The 16,701-nt window shown below is 47.4% G+C and overlaps 2 protein-coding genes across 2 annotated transcripts in view; one reads left to right on the forward strand and one right to left on the reverse strand.

Moving 5' to 3' along the window:
• The window catches only part of PRPF38A (pre-mRNA processing factor 38A), a 30,130-nt gene extending 28,812 nt beyond the window's left edge, over positions 1-1,318 (reverse strand). Inside the window, exon 1 of the mRNA XM_029618206.1 lies at positions 1,132-1,318. Within this exon, the coding sequence (XP_029474066.1) occupies positions 1,132-1,261 (130 nt within the window). The 5' untranslated portion in view covers positions 1,262-1,318. The remainder of the gene's footprint in view (positions 1-1,131) is intronic.
• Positions 1,319-1,342: 24 nt separating this feature from the next.
• ORC1 (origin recognition complex subunit 1) overlaps positions 1,343-16,701 on the forward strand; it is a 36,299-nt gene continuing 20,940 nt past the window's right edge. Inside the window, exons 1-8 of the mRNA XM_029618205.1 lie at positions 1,343-1,640; positions 2,984-3,118; positions 3,943-4,070; positions 7,195-7,373; positions 9,381-9,765; positions 10,904-11,210; positions 12,582-12,695; positions 16,529-16,633. Of these exons, the coding sequence (XP_029474065.1) occupies positions 3,021-3,118; positions 3,943-4,070; positions 7,195-7,373; positions 9,381-9,765; positions 10,904-11,210; positions 12,582-12,695; positions 16,529-16,633 (1,316 nt within the window). The 5' untranslated portion in view covers positions 1,343-1,640; positions 2,984-3,020. The remainder of the gene's footprint in view (positions 1,641-2,983; positions 3,119-3,942; positions 4,071-7,194; positions 7,374-9,380; positions 9,766-10,903; positions 11,211-12,581; positions 12,696-16,528; positions 16,634-16,701) is intronic.

Below are 16,701 nucleotides of genomic sequence, written 5' to 3' on the forward strand. Positions count from 1 at the left end.
CGCCTCTGTGCGCACGGGTCGAGACGGCGGCGAACAGGGCCAAAATGGTGACGGAGACCACGCGGACAATATGGCGACCACCTCGGAGGGTCTCCACGTGGGAGGACCCTTGGATCTGACTGGGGTCTAGCCCTGCTAAGGCAGATCAACCCGGTGACACTGGTCCCAACTGGCGACCTGTGCGTCTCCTCGAGCTTCGGAGACCTGAGACTTTTAAATAGATTTCTACCTTACCTTGTCTCGGTGCTTCCCGGTTTCGTTCTGGGTGGTCTCCGGCCACAGAGGGAGAGGGAAAATACCTTCACCGCCGCGCTCGAGGTTGCACCCGCTGCCTCTCAGCCGCACCTGATGTCAGGGGCTAGGTCCCCGCCAAGGGTCAGCCGCCGGACCGAGGCTTACCTCCGAGGGACCGTGGAAATCACCTCGGGAATCTCGACTGGGAGAGGGACCCAACGGGTGTCACTGCAGGAGAGCGGAGCTAGTCTGTAGAGGTAAGATTTCTTCTTAATTTGGATCTCTTTGGTAAAATTTACTCTAATGCTGTGCTAGCGTGCATAGAGCCCCTAACTGCTATGGAGACTGAAAATACTGAAGAGCTGCACTTCCTGCAGGGGTATATGTACTAGGGCTGACGTCAGATTGAAATCTGATCCGTCTCCAACTGTTATCAGGAATACACTATACCCATTGGTCCTGAGTCCATCTGCTACATGCTAGGAAACAGAATTTAAGAACACCTGAGAGAAGGAGCCCTAGTAATGAAGAAGTGGAAAGAAATCCAGAAATCAACCAGGGAATATAGTAATGTACCAACAGTTAAACTGTGTATACTAGATGAAACTCATAATCCTTAACTGCTGCCAGTCTCCGATTCTAAAAGTTATTGCAATGTTACTCGGGCACTTTTGCTGGGAAGCCCAACAGAGAGAACAGCAAGCGCAGTGCCTGAGAAGATCCCTCTAAAGCAGGGCTCATGCACACAGGCAAGATTGGGGGGGTTGCACTGCCTCTGCCTGTGCTGTGGCTCCATGGAGTCTGCTCTTTTCTATTACAGTCTGGATCCATTCAAGAGCACTCAATCCCCCCCCGCCCGCCCGCAATGAAAGCTCCCGTCTGGGAGGACTGTCTCACCCGTCAACCCGAAGCATTCCTCCTTCCAGTACTTGGACTCGTAGATCCGAGTGCGGATAATCTTCTCCACCAGGTACTGAGGGTTGGTACCGTGGATACTATGAGCATCTTTTACCGTACGGTTCGCCATCTTGCAAACCCCTCAACAACTTTGTTTTTCCGGCGCATTATCTTTGCGTCATTTCCGCCATCAGGTATCCGCTTTCACGTGAGGGGCGAAGCAGACGAAAAGTAATGTGACGCGATAGTGACGCATTTGGCGCGAAAATCCAGTGTGGACGAACTGTAAGAAAAGCAGGGAAGAGGGACAGGGCTTATTCTAAGCAATTTATATATTATTTTTTTCATATTTTTAGTTGGTTTTAAGCGCGGTTTTACTTTTAGTTCTATATTTGGAGCGATTTCAATCCTTTAGTTTTTAAAGGTTGTATCTTGTTCATTGCGTGCCCGGCAGCCTTCAGAATAATCTCTTTGGTGTTGTATGTGTGCCGGCAGATAATCGGTATAGGGTAAGTGTGTTTTACCTTAGTACAATTAATCTATGTATCAGTTTACATTGTTACATAGATTTTGTGTTTTCACTAATACATGAAATACCTAGTCTTTACAATCTCTAGCATAGTCAGTAAAATTTTAATGGACCTTGTTTTATTATTAAAAATTGTTAAAAATGCAGCAGATTAAGAGGAATTGCAGAAAGACCTTGCAAAACTAGGAGACCGGATATCTAAATGGGAGATGCCATTTAATGTGCACAAGTACAAAGTGTGTACATAGAGAAAAATAAACCCAACTACACCCAGGAAAAAGCCCTCTGAGATTTGTGGATATCTTGAAAACCTCAGCATAGTGTATGGCAGCAGTCAAAAAAAAAAAAGCAAACAATTATTTGGAAGGGATTAGAGAATAAAACAGAAAATATCATAATGACTCTACATGGTGTTAACCGTATGTGGTAGCTAGAATGTGACTTGCTTGATAACAGCCAGAGGAAAGACCAAGTAGACTCTGGCTGTGATTTCAATGTACTTTATTTACAATGGATTTAACTGAAAAAAAAAAGTGGATTACATTCAGGTACTGTATGTCAACCTTGTCATTCCCCCTTTCTCTTACACAGCCAATTCCTGTCTGCCTGATCCAGTCCTCATAACCCCTTCTGCATCGATCCTTCCTTTCAAACAGCCCCTTGGCCAGGGTCAGCAACATTTTCCTGTGAGCCCTGGGCCAAATGTCAATGACATCTTTGGGGAACGGAGGGGCAGGCTGGTGACAGGGGCAACATTTTTCTGTTGGATAGGTTCAGGGGTAGGCAAAGAGAGTGGCACAGTCAGCCCTTCCCTTTGCTCATGGCTTGTCCCAAGCCTGATGGTGATCTGCAAGCATCTGCCTTAGTAATGAAAGTCAATAATGGGGCCCGTGAGTCAGTGCAAGCTCACAGGCCCTGCCTTGGCCCGATCTCTCCTCTTGCAGGCCTTCCTGCTACCACAGAAAATGTATGCAAGACCAGTACCACAGCAGGGCCTGTGAGCGTGTGCTGGGTCACAGACCCCATACTGACTTCCACTACTAATGCTGCTGGTGCTGGCACCTGAGGAGCACAGCCATTTGAGGCCCTTGTGATCCCAACTGAAGGTTTTGTGACCCACAGTTTGGGAAGCCCTGCCTTGACTTTTCTTCCACTCCGTTTCACTTTACCATCATGTAAACATTTCTTGGTTAAAAAAAAAAAAAAAGAAAAGTCGCACTAAAGGAAGAGCCACAGGGGTGGATGAAGTGCATGCAGTGTTGCCGAGTTATTCTTTTGCAGTATTTTATACTAAGTACATCTATCTTGTCCTGTGGGATCCAGAGTTCACGTTTACCCAGCCTGCTGACCAGAGAAAGCTATGAGCAAGTATTTCACAAGACTGAAGAAGAGACGCATTTATTCCTGGATTGGAAAACCAACTTTAAAAGATAGAAAGCTGAAGACCTCTCACTATAGGTAAGTATATAGTCCAGCGGCAGGCACATTTGCTTTTACACGGGTCCACGTTAATGGGTTTGTTTGTTTTTTTCTCGCACCAGGGGCCAGAGGAGGAGGCCCCTTGGTGCTCTGAGGGAGGAATTCTCCCTTCCCCGTCTCCAGGACACACAAGACTTTGCAGGCCCCCCCCCCTCTTATTTTAAGAAAAAGGGTACCCCCTGTGGCCACCTCCTTGCTGGCCCTGTGAATCTTTTTTTTTTTTTTTTCCATCGTCTTAAGCCCAACTTCCAGGTTTGCCATTGTCCTTTTTGTCTATGAGATGTCGGTGAAACCTGGAAGTCAGGCTAAGGCGATTAAAACAAAAGAAGAAGAAAAAGAAACTCATTTGTTTATAGGAAAAGAGAGATGGGTGGGTGAAGGTGCGCAGCAGCCTGGACTGCCGAGGGCTGTAGCTTGCCCACCCCTTACGTAGTCAGACTAAGTCAGATTGCTTGATGCTTTACTGCATTTACTTAATAGACTGCTTTATCTACAGGGAGATGGGTCCTCGCTGTTCCTGTGCTAGGGTTAGTCCAGTCTGTGCCAAGCAGAAGGGAAGCAGCCAAGAAATTGGCAGGAACCTGGAAAAAAAAAAAGCAGCTGATGAGATCCTGTTTGTGTGTTCAGGGGAAAGGGGAGAATCGCCCTTTCTAACCAGAACGTAATGGTACCCAATCTGTCCACTCCCCTTCTCTCCCTGAGTGCCAGGTCTGGATTTCCTTCTGATTACATCTCCTAGTGCTGTACTGTGAATTCGTGACTTCTGAACCTAAACAGTTAAAACCTATAAATGCTCTTTGCAGGGGACTCTTGGTAAAATCTGAAGAAAATGCAGTTGGCGCCCACGTAAACCTTGAAGATTATATTTTGGTGGAAGGAGATGTTGATGACCGGCCCTATGTTGCCAGGCTCCTCCAGCTTTATGAAAACGGTGGGCAGAACTGGGTTGTGTGTCCCTGATGTGTGGATCTGTTTACTAAAGCAAGGCACGGGGTTATGCATGCAGCTGTTTACGGCTTGGGGGAGCGCCTGGGTCTGCTGAACGCTGCAGAGCTCAGGGGAGCATATGGATGTGCTTACATCCGCGTGGCCTTCGTGGAGAGACCTGTTATAAGCATTAGGAGCTGTTCCCAAACTTTGCTCTTCAATACTCACTTTAAAGCTCTAGCAAAGTTGCAGAACCCCCCTACTGCATCAAAGAACCTGGGTTTTCAGGTCACTTTGACCATTCTCAGGGTCACATAGAGAGCAAGAGGCAGGGGGAATAAAATATGTACACCAAAACGTCAACGCTGTAAGCCCGAGGTTCCCAGTATATCCTGGAGGTCTCTGGATAGGTCACAAAATAAAACCCATGCTAGGCACTCACCCAGGAAAATTGAAAGTGCAAAGTAAGACAGAAGAACAGTGTGTCAATGATTTTACATAACAGGATTAACATAAGGGGGAAAACCGTACACTTTAATTTGGATTTTGAGGCTATTGGCTACCAAATAGTAGCTGGCAATCCTTTTTATTTACTGAAAAAAAGAAGTCACTCACAGAATGCAACAAATGTACAAAAATATAAGAAAAAGCATTCAAAACTCACAAGTATTGCTTACACCGATCGTGCAGTAAAGTTGGGATCACCATAACACCCATAAGCAGCACTCCTCAGCTATAAAAACAGGTTATATTTAATCATTGACCATTCCCTGTACGTACCCAGATCAGTCCAGAGTCCTGGGTATTGCATCCCTGCCAGTAGATGCGACACAATCACAGTCGCAGATGTTTTTACCGCCACAGCTTCTCTGGGAAGGAGCGGGTCTCCTCCCTTCTCCTTCGCTACTCCTCCCTCTGTCTTCTCATCCTGATGTGGTCCGGTTTCTTCCGGGGGGGCTAAGAATTTGCATCCTCCAGTTAGGAGAGTTTGCCCATCCTGGAATCTTAATCTTGTCCTCAGCTCCTTTTGTGAACCTCTTCTGAGATCACCACTTAAGGATGTGACCCTTAAGGTCGTTTTTCTAGTGGCTGTTTGTTCAGCTAGGATAATCTCTGAGTTGCAGGCTCTATCTTGGCCGTGATCCATCCTTGCAGATTTCGGATTCGGGGGGGTGTCCTTTAGGACAATACCCTCGTTTTTGCTTAAGGTGGCATCGGCATTTCATGTGACTCGGAGTGTGGAGCTTCTGGCCTTTTCTGAGATGGACTCTTCCGCACCGCATGCGAGGGAGCTTAAGCTTTTGGATGTACGCAGAGCTTTGAGGTATCTCAAAGTGTCGAATGATTTCAGGAGGTCTGATCGGGAGTAATAGTCGCCCACTCCGCAGCCTCCAATTCCACGCCATGAAGCAGATTGGAATTCTGAAGCCACCAGGACAGGCCGAACCTTGCACCTCCCTCGAGCGGCAAGGGAAGATGAAACTCCAACGAGATAACAGAGCCCTCTGCATTCACAAATGACCCATTGGGTCATCTTCTGTCATCGCAGATGTATTCTGGTTTGTAAAATATTAATTTTTTCCTGTTGGCCTTAGCAATAAAGTTGTTAAATGCTGTACTGAACAGTTTACGTTTTTGCCGCCACACATCCTTCTGGTTTGCAGTTTGATGCTTGAAATGTGAGCGTGTGCGGCTCAAGCCCCGGATGAAGAGCAATCAAAGCATAGGACTGTGTCGGGGTTCTGTGTGAAGTTTCACCATCTCTGCTGGAAACGCCTCAGAGGGAAGTGATTTGGCAGGAAGCTGTTTTTAATTGCATTATAAAAAGATTTTCTATAAAAAGCGTACTATTGATGGACACTAATGGTCAATGATTAAATATGACCCGTTTTTATAGCTTTATTTATTTATTTTATTTAAAAACTTTTCTATACCGTCGCTAAGTTATATACCATCGCAACGGTTTACAAATAGGCACATATTTATTTATAAAAGGCTTCAAATGCTAGCACTCTGATTAGCCATTGATTATTTTATGTATATTTTAAAAATTCATTTATTTTTGATTATTTTATGTTTTATTTTATCCTTGTAAACCATTTTGACAAAAATTTATTTTTAAAAAACGGTATATAAATGCTTTCAAATAAATAAATAAAATAAACATAGACTAAGGTTAGTAAATCTAGGATATCGTACATTCTAACAGGTGCCAATAAAGTTCGGTTACAATTTCATAAATAAAATCATTATTAGCTGAGGCGTGCAATTTAAAATCGCCCTGCTTATGGGTGTTATGATGATCCTAACTTTTCTGCACGATCGGTGTAAAGCAATACTTATGAGTTTTGAAGGCTTTTTCTTATATTTTGACCTTTTTATTTAAACAGGCTTTTTATTGATTTTTAATTTTTGCCTGAGGCCACATTGATAGTGGATTTCATTTTATTTCTCTTCTATTTTATCTGTGTCCTTATTAACATGTTTTAGATTTTATTGGTAATTTTGAGACTGTTGACTGTTACAATTTTTTATATGGGTAGTATCTTATAATTTTTATTGTATTACTGTTTCATCATGTCTTTATCGTAATTATGCTTGTTTGAAATTGTAAATCCCCTAGAGCTTTGGCAGTTAGGTGATTAATAAATGCAAATAAATACTAAAATACTAACTAGGAGCCACCTAGGCAGATGGGATGCCCTCCTATCCACTGCACGTCTATTATTTATTTATTTATTTATATTTTACTTGTCTGCACTTCAAAGCAGATTACATTCCGGTCCTGTAAGTTATTTCTCTGTCCCTGGAGGGCTTACAATCTAAGGGGCCTCGTTTACTGAGCATTTTTTTTTTCCCCATAGACACAGAATGGGAGAAAAGTCTTAGTAAATCAGGCCCTTGGTTTGTACCTGAGGCAGTGGGGGAGGGTAAAGGGATTTGCCCGAGGTCACAAGGAGCGGTGCTGGGATTTAAACCCTGCTTCGTAGCCCGCTGCTCCTTCCCCCCCCTCTTACGGTGCGGCGAGGATGGGTGGTGTCAGATGTTTTGAGCCCGGGCAACCCAGATGCCTGTGAAACGGGAACCAGTCCCCTGAACAGCCTCCTGCTTCCTCCTCCGCGTTCCAGGTACTGAGCCGCACCCTGCCATGCGCGCTGTGGTCCAGTGGTTCATCCGCTTCGAGGAGGTGCCTGTCAGAAAGCGGAAGCTGCTCGAAAGAGAGGCTCACCCTCGGGAGATCTTTCTCTACCAGGTCCCCGACTGCGACGGCGACATCGACGCGGAGACCATTGTTGGCACGGTGCAGGTGCGTACCCCCAGCCAGGTGTGGTGGCGCGTCTGGGTGGGCGGGAGGAAGGATTGGTGTGGCAGCTGTTGAAGAGCAAGTACTTGCAGTGCGGGACACCGGGCGACCGCAGAAGTATTTCCTTTCTAAGCTGCCGTGTGCTACCTGATGTTTTCCAAGCACCCGTTCATTCGGTGCCCTGCCTCTATGCCACAAGCCTTCCACCATCGGTCAACATCTCTACTTCTCAGTGGTTTGTAAAATTTAGATTCCTTAAGCTGATTCCCTTATAATTCCCCTGGCCCCCCCCCCCCGCCTGGAAGAGTCCTAGATCGCCTCACTGATACTGATCCGTCCGTTTGGGTTTGATCTATGGAGGGGCGGACTATAAATACTTTTAAGTAAATAAATAAAATACAGACATGACAAGTGGAGGCCTGAGGAGTAATTCAGATTAAACTGCAACAGGAGGAGCAGCTTTGTCAGTCTGAGGGCAGGTGACTGGACCTGGCAGCACAGGGAGTCCCGTGGGCACGGTGCTGATCCCCACATTGCTCTCCTGCCGGGGCTAATTCTGACTGAAGGGGCCAGTGACTGGCAATGGCTTTCTGGCCAGTGGCACGGCAGGAGGTTAGCCTTACGGCTTCCTTAAGGATACCTGGATGTGTATTCTGTGCAAGCCTTACTCTGAGTCGAGCCAGCATCCCAGCTCTCTGCCTGAGCTGCAGTGCAAAGGCCAGACAGCACCCGGAGGCTCCTGGCGATGCTCTTCCCATAAGAGGGTGGTTCCAGCTGAGCTGGAAAATAAACCCTCTCTGGGGAGAAACACAAAACAAGAAATCGCAGTGCACCTAAAAACCCCTGGTTTGCCACACTTGTGTACCTGTTTCCTTTCAAAGACAGAAGGGTCTGAGATGGGGAGGTGGGCACTGTAATGAACTGAAGTAATAGCTTAAAATACCTCCTGTAATGGGTGCAGAATGTGTATCGCTCCTTGCCTCAGGATCTTGGCTGGATCACACTTGGGGGGGGGGGGGCATTCCCCTTGCCAGACTCGGGGCAGTGGTCAGGGAGTTCTTGTATTCCGCATCTGCTAGCCCAGGGGCTTTCAACTGTTGGGGTTTTTTTTGTTTTTTTTTAAACGAGTGCTTCTTCTGACTCAAAGTTTCAGCTCATGGTCCACGTTCCCCCATGGCAGTACAATTTTTTACTTTGTGTGGTCGCATCGATAGCTCGGCCCTTAGGCCGGACCTGCATATTCCAATAACTAATAAAACTAAAAAAAAAAAAAAAAAAAACCTTTTCTGCTTTGATGCTTGAAGGTTCATGTTTTTGTCCATCACGAGGCCTGCGATCTTTTATCCGTCTGCTGAATCTTTTCCTCCTTACGGCAGGAGCCGGTCGTGGGACCCATCTGTGTCGGTGGTGGAGGAGGGACTGGAGCCGTCGTGTGGGCGCTGTTGCCGGGTGTCCCCCGCCCTGTCGGTCCTTCCTGGCTTCTGCTGGGGGAGGAGGGGGCGTAGGAGCGGCTCACGCACCCTGCCTCACTTCCTGTCCATCGGTCACCACTGCCACTGCCGTGCTGGGGGCCCAGGACTGGCTCTTGCTGCGAGAAGAAAGGCTCACGGTGGCAGCTTTGGGGAGAGGAGACACATTGGTGGGAAATACCGTCCTGTGCACGCACCCTCTGCGACCCTTTCAAGTCCCTTAAGAGTACGTGTACCCCCATGGCATAAGCGTGAGCAATGCTGAAGCACAGGGGCTTGTGGGTTCCACTAATCTGCCCCTCTGGAAGATAGGCCCAAAGATTATTTTGCCGTAAGTATAAAAAGGGGAAGGATTCTTTGGAAGCGGGGCTCCTGATCACGGTGAAAGTTAAGCTATAGCGTAAGGGTCAAGCCCCGATGCGGATGGAGGTGAGGGGGACGATGCTGCACCATCCTCGGAACCATCACAACCCAGCTTCGTCTCTTAACACGGGGGGAAACGCCGGGTAACCGATTCCTGACTTTTTCTCTCCTGTTTCAGGTGACCCAGCTGACCCCAGACGCCCAGCCGCCGGGTCAGAAAAGAGGAGACGAGGCGCTGTTCGTCAAGCTGTCCTGGGATGGCAAGAGCTTTCAGCCATTGCCCTGCGACTTGCTGAGCGGCAGCCAAGTGAGAGGGGAGGGCGCTGCACGCCGCCGTTCACCAGCTCCGCCGCCTCCCGCCCTGCCGAGGAGGAGCATCGGCGTGGACATTATTTGCGCCCTGGAAGTGGACACCACGGGGCGAGTCGACCGCAGCGCCGCCAAAGCCAGGCCGGGTGGGGCGGAGATGGAATCCACGTGCCTTCTGTCCAAGGAACGAGGCACTCGGAGGCAGGTGGACGGAAGCAGCAGCCCCGTGGCAAGGAAGAGGTTACAGCTAAGCAGTACGTGGCCCCCAAACTTAATGCTTTTTTCTGCTTTGATCCCGGCATATATAACAGGCGGTGAAGGATTTAACCTTTCGGCTCCCTAGAGGTGTGTTCACGTCTGTCCAGTGGCAGGAACTGAAAGAAATTCATGGTGATCTCGATCTCTGTTGCAGATCGAGATCACTAACGATTAATGGTATTGTCTCCTGGGCCCTAATGACGCATTTATGGCCCTAGTTGTCCGACCCCTGGACCACTGCTGTGCTTCTGGAGATACTCTGGGACGCTGGGGTATCCCGACAAGGCACTGCTCTGGCGAGACTAGCGTGTGCCAAGAAGGGACGCGGTTAAGCTTCCTCCAGTAGTGCCTGGAGCTTAGCTACAGAGAGTTGCCTCTTCCTGGAACATCTGTGCTCTTCATTTTTATCATTTTCAGCCCCATTTAAACAAAAACTGCTTTCCAGCTTCTGCCAGCTACCTCAGCACTTGCGGTTTTCTCTGCCATCACTTGGCTTTGTCTGGCATCTGCATGGCTCCGCATCCTGTCACCCTCCCGAGCTCTGCATGGCTCCCCACCCTGCCACCCTCCCGAGCTCTGCACGGCTCCCTGTGTGGATTTTCTGCCCCTCAGTTCTAACCTCAGTTGACTGTTTGTGAGTTTGAGATTCAAGTAAACCTCTGAGGGGGTTTTTTTTTTCTTCTTTACCTCCAAAATCCACCAGAATTAGGAAGGTGTACGATATAGTCATTCACGTTTCCTATTTTGTTTCTCCAAAATTTAAATTTAAAAATTATGGTCATCCTTAATTTTGAGAGGATTTTCTGATTGGTGGAATCATTTACTTTTTCTAAAATGTAATTTGAATGAAACCTTTGGTTGTGTACACAGACCCCTGTGTTAGGGCTGGCAGTTCTGCCCAGCACAGCTCACCTTGAATTCTTTGCATAGGTAGACAGAGCATGCTGACGCGTGGGCGAACCAGGAACCTACCGAAACAACATGCAGTGTCGGTCAGAGAGGCACACGGTGGTTGCTCTTTTGCCACATCCCTACGCACAGATACGGCTAAAGTAGTGCTGTAAACTCTGGACTGAGCTGCAAGTTTTGAATGTGGTCTCTTTTTTGTAACTCTCTTTCTCTACTGGTTTGCAGGTCCCGCAAAATCTCCAGGGAGAAAGCTCACACGGCAGGATGTCTTGGAGCAGTTGTTGGACACGGACGCTGGGATCCAGCCCCTGGATTCGGAAGCCTCCAAGCAGCACGTGGCTTTCACTGAGCTGTCTGAGTCTCCCAAGGGAGCCCGCGGTGAGGAGGAAGCGATCCTCTGCCTGAAGCTGGGGCCTCTGAGGTCCCCAAGAGACTGTCAGCCAGTGGGAGATGAAATAAGGCTAACGCCTCACAGACAGAGCATGGATTCCAGTCCAGCACCCAAGACTAGGAGGGAGCCAGAAAGCTGTCCGTAAGTAGCGTGAAGCTTTTCTGGAGCCTGGATGGGTGGTCCTCTTCCTCGTCTTCCCGCGTCCATCCACCAAAGTCCCTATTCCTTTCCATTGGTGATCACATTTTAGCGCTCATGAGTTGGCCTCCGCTAGATGTTTTCAGGACATCGCTACTCCTTCCAGTGTACTTGGGTGGGTAGGTGGGGCTTGCCGGACAGCTGGGGGAGGCCATTCTGGAGACCTGGACTTGACTCCCGAGCCTGGCTTCTGCTGCTTGGGCCAGCTAGGGATGCCACAGAGGCATCTAGTTGCCCGACCCTAGATGTTGGGTTTTGAAGGGAGCCACAATCTGGGATGCTTGGCTGAGGGCTGTCGCTGGGTTAGATGGGAGGGGCCAGATCCCTGGGTGGTTGCTTGCACAGGCTCTCCCCCCACCCCCACGCCCAATAAGAAGATGATTACAATTGGCCTAGGTCTGATTCCTGGACCTTGCCCCAGTCATGTGATTTGCAAGGCCAAATCAGTGCACTAGGGCGGTTCCCCAGCCCTAACGCTGGACTGGATTCTTAATTTTAAGGTGTGGGGGGGTGCAGGGGTTCCCTGAATCCCATTTTTGTGACTTCACACCTGAAGCGGAGGGGGGGGGGGTGTTACACAATACCTCAAAGAGCTGAGACATCTATTGGGGTGGGAACTCCTGAATTTCCCAATTACTTTTATTTAAAAGGTTGAAGGGGACGGGTGAATTTGACAGTTTTTTGTTGTTTTTTTTTCATTGGAGAGTCGGGGCTTGCTGGAGTGGTTGGCCCTGACCCCTGCTCAACCTTTGCTTTAGCCATGGCTTTGTTTTTTTTTGTATTTTTTTCTTTTTAAGGTAACATCCCTTTAAGGCGATGGTGGTCCCTTGAGGTTGAGGCCACCATCGCACCTAAAGGGCCGCTCGCTGCGTTATTTTGCCCCGTGGTGTTTGGCCGCGAGACAAAAGAATGCGCCAGAGAGCTGTGATCTTTTTTTGGGGGAGGGGATCCACTATCGTGGAGACGCCCCTAACCCCCGCAAACCCCCCCCCCCCTCCTGTGAAGAAATAATCACGGCTTGATGGCTCTAGGTCTTATATTGTGAGCCTTCTGGGGATAGGAAGATACCCACGCCACCTTGTAAGTAATGCGCTTTGAAGTGCCGAAAAGCGGAATATAAATAAACTACAATGGAGGCATCCGCCGTGTCAGACCACGGATGTGCATTTTTGGGTTCACCTCATCTTTTATTGCTGAGTTTGCTGAGACCTCAGAAAGGTAACCCTCGAGTGGCATGACGTGAGAGTCTCCAGAGCTTCCTTACAGCTGCAGATTTTGTGTTTCAAAGTGACTTTTTTTTTTTCCCCCCACCAGGGAACCGATAGTTGAAAACAAGGTGGAAGAGGAGGCGGGGAGGGCAAGCAGAAGCAAGAGATCCCACACCCCCAAGAAGCAAGTCACCACGCCAAAACGCCATCTGCGAACATGGTAAAGCAGCAGGAGAGAGGGTGCTCTGCATTTCTGGATTCACAGCCCATGGCTGCAATTCGCATCAGAGCTGCTGCTGTACTGGGTCGGGCCGAAGGGCCATCTAGCCCAGCGACCTGTCTCTGGGCTTGGAAAGGCGTTCATGAGAAGCAGGCTCTGTGGAGAGAGCTGCATGCAGAGAGGCCATGGCCTGGCTTTAGAGGTGCCCTGACTGGTGTATTTTAATAGCTGCCGACCTGGCTTCCATAACCGTGTCTATTCCCATTTTGAGCCTGGTGAACAGTATTTGCCTCCCTAGTGCCCCGCGGCAGTGAATTCCACACTCTGGGCAGTCAGTCTGGTCCCCGGCCAGCGTCGGTCAATGCAGGGAGTGAAGCCAAGTACCAGGTCCTTATCCTTTAGGCTGAGGTTGAGCTTGCCAGGTGGAGCACAACATTTTCTTCTCCCTAAAGTCAGCGGCAGAGTAAGGAGGAAATGGCTGGCGGAAAAGTGATGGTATGCGGAGCTGTTAGGCTATTTGCTGCTGTTGTGGGTTTAAATGGGTTTGAGGTTTAAGCGATTGATTCAGCAAGATGCTGCTTTGTTTTAATAACATAACATAGTAATGATGGCAGATAAAGACCAGATGGTCCATCCAGACAGCCAAGCAATTTGCTTATGGTAGCTATTGCCGCTCCGTGCAGGTTACCTCCTTGCTTTCTGTTAAGGGTAGTAACTGCTGCTTTATACAGGTTACCCCCATGCTTTCTGTTAAGGGTAGTAACTACTGCTCTCTGCAGGTTACCCCCATGCTTTCTGTTAAGGGTAGTAACTACTGCTCTCTGCAGGTTACCCCCATGCTTTCTGTTAAGGGTAGTAACTACTGCTCTGTGCAGGTTACCCCCATGTTTCTGATAAGGGTAGTAACTGCTGCTCTGTGCAGGTTACCCCCATGTTTCTGTTAAGGGTAGTAACTACTGCTCTCTGCAGGTTATCCCCATGTTTCTGTTAAGGGAAGTAACTACTGCTCTCTGCAGGTTACCCCCATGTTTCTGTTAAGGGTAGTAACTACTGCTCTCTGCAGGTTACCCCCATGTTTCTGTTAAGGGTAGTAACTACTGCTCTCTGCAGGTTACCCCCATGTTTCTGTTAAGGGTAGTAACTACTGCTCTCTGCAGGTTACCCCCATGTTTCTGATAAGGGTAGTAACTGCTGCTCTGTGCAGGTTACCCCCATGTTTCTGTTAAGGGTAGTAACTACTGCTCTCTGCAGATTACCCCCATGTTTCTGATAAGGGTAGTAACTGCTGCTCTGTGCAGGTTACCCCCATGTTTCTGTTAAGGGTAGTAACTACTGCTCTCTGCAGGTTATCCCCATGTTTCTGTTAAGGGAAGTAACTACTGCTCTCTGCAGGTTACCCCCATGTTTCTGTTAAGGGTAGTAACTACTGCTCTCTGCAGGTTACCCCCATGCTTTCTGTTAAGGATAGTAACTGCTGCTCTGTGCAGGTTACCCTCATGTTTCTGTTAAGGGTAGTAACTGCTGCTCCGTGCAGGTTACCCCCATGTTTCTGATAAGGATAGTAACTGCTGCTCCGTGCAGGTTACCCCCATGTTTCTGATAAGGATAGTAACTGCTGCTCCGTGCATGTTACCCCCATGTTTCTGTTAAGGGTAGTAACTACTGCTCTCTGCAGGTTACCCCCATGCCTTCTGTAAGGGTAGTATCTATATTGGTTGCTGTTTTTTGTGTGGCTAAAGTATATCATAAAATGTTAAGTCATATATGATTATGAATTTTGTATTCATCTATCTTACTTATTATAAGCTGGTTTTATTGAGTTGGGTTTTCTATTTTTTTTGTGTCTATTTTAGCTTAATTTTGGCTGATATTGTAACATTTAATGTTTCAAACATGTAACCCACTTTGACCATTTTATCTGGACCAAGTATTGCCTTACACCTATCCAACAGCGCTATATAAATTGCTTCCACTCAGGTGCTGGGCGATCCTTCAGCATATATGCCGAAGATGTCACGTCCTTCACCTAGCCAGAGTAGCTTTGGAGGCTGCCTCACTGATAAACAGACCAAACAAAACAGTCTGTCCGTTTTATGAAAAGGATTAGTAACGTCCAAATACCCTGATGAGTACTCAGCAGGCATCCAAAAACCTCAGTAACTTATTGTCTTCCTGACACTCCTCTTTAGAGAAGCCAGAAAAGAAATAGACTGACTGAAGCGGAACACAGACGTTACCTTTGGAAGATGGGAAGGCACATTCCTACCATTTGCCGGAGGCAGAGAATACTGAGTTATTCCGGTTCTGCACCTCCTCTGAACAGTGGCAATGTCGTCGCCAAGGAAGACTGTGCTCTCTGCCTCCATCTGCTGGTAGGGGAACATAATCCACCGGTGTAAAAGAATGAAGTGGAAAGTGTTGCGATCACGTCTGCTAGGAAGGTCAGCGAGCTTCAGGCATTGGTGCATTATTCTCCTTATATGCGGTTCTTTCAGAATAGGGTGGTGCTTCACACTCATGTCAAGTTTCTACCAAGGGTGGTGTTGGCTTTTCCTATAAATTAAGCCATCGTGTTACTCGTGTTCTTTCCAAGACCACATGCACATAAAGGGGGGAAAGCCCTTCATTCACTGGACTGTAAGAGAGCCTTGGCTTACGGCTGAAAAAGAACTCGGCCACATCATCAGGCCTTGTGACTATTCTTCTTTTACAGCCCTAATTGTCTGGGCACAGCAATTGCCCCCAAGTGCACTTTGTCCAACTGGCTAGCAGACCGATTCGCGCATTGTTATGCTCTTGCTGACCTCCAGATCACAGACTATATTCAGGCTTATCAAGTGAGAGCCATGGCTTATTCTTGAGCCATATTTTATTTTTTTTATTTATTTAGCATATTTTTGTATACCGTCGCTCAGGATCCATCGAAACGGTTCACAACAGGTTAAAAAAACATTTTCCTAATACCTAAAAATACATTATTAGCTTCTTAAAATACATAGTAAAGTAATAAAATTTCCTAATTAAGATTATAACATACCTAAAAACACCAACAGTTCAGTATATAGAATCCTACAGGTAGAACATTTAGCGATCCTATCCTACTTAAAATTAATTAAAACTATTGAGGACATCTGCAAAGCTGCAACCTGATCGTCCGTGCATACCTTCCATGTCCCGTTACTGTCTAGACAGGTTAGTTTAATACTACAGTAAAGTAAAATTAACATTGGTATAATAAAAGCACATAGTATAACAAAAAGAACACAAATTAAAAGAATACAATTAAAATAAAAGAATAAACTTAATGTAAAAATTAGAGACAAATGCCAGAACATAGTAAAATTACCAGAACTTGAAAATGAAGATAGTGAGTTCATCATTTATTATAGAATACATTTGAACACAAACAAGAAGCCAAACCAATAAAATGGTATACAAACATAAAAACCAATGAACAGTCTATCAGCAAGTGCATTTGGACAAGCAGTTTTGCATGGTCTGATCACTCGGGAGTCAACTTTCCACGTCGGGGTCCAGGTTGCTTTTTTCAGTAAGTGCTGGACTGAAGCAAAATTAAAAAAAAAAAAAAAAGAATAAATCCTGTACTTTCTGCTGCTTCTGCACCCTGCAAGCCCCAATTTTCTACTTGATCAAGAACCATTAGACTAGAATGAAATCTCTTCCCCCCCCCCCAATGATACGGACACCACCACTGACTCTGCCAGTGTAATGTAGGGAGGGGAAGACTGGGCTGGGCTTTGACATTTTACCTCCTAGTGAAGTGAGAGAGGTCTCTATAACCCTCTGACAGGTTTTCTCCCTTTTCTTTCTAGTGTAAGGGAAGTGGACCATGTGAGGAAGAAGGCTGTGACGGAGACTCCGCGGTCCCAGCGGAAATGCGCCCAGGAGTCATCTGCCCGTATCCGACAGCAGCTCAGGTAGGGGGAGGAGTGTGCGAGGTCTTCCTCCGGGAAGCGTAAAGCGCCTGCCCTGGCCGATGAGGTGG

This window comes from Rhinatrema bivittatum, chromosome 10 (assembly GCF_901001135.1).
Source record: "Rhinatrema bivittatum chromosome 10, aRhiBiv1.1, whole genome shotgun sequence".
Taxonomy (NCBI): domain Eukaryota; kingdom Metazoa; phylum Chordata; class Amphibia; order Gymnophiona; family Rhinatrematidae; genus Rhinatrema; species Rhinatrema bivittatum.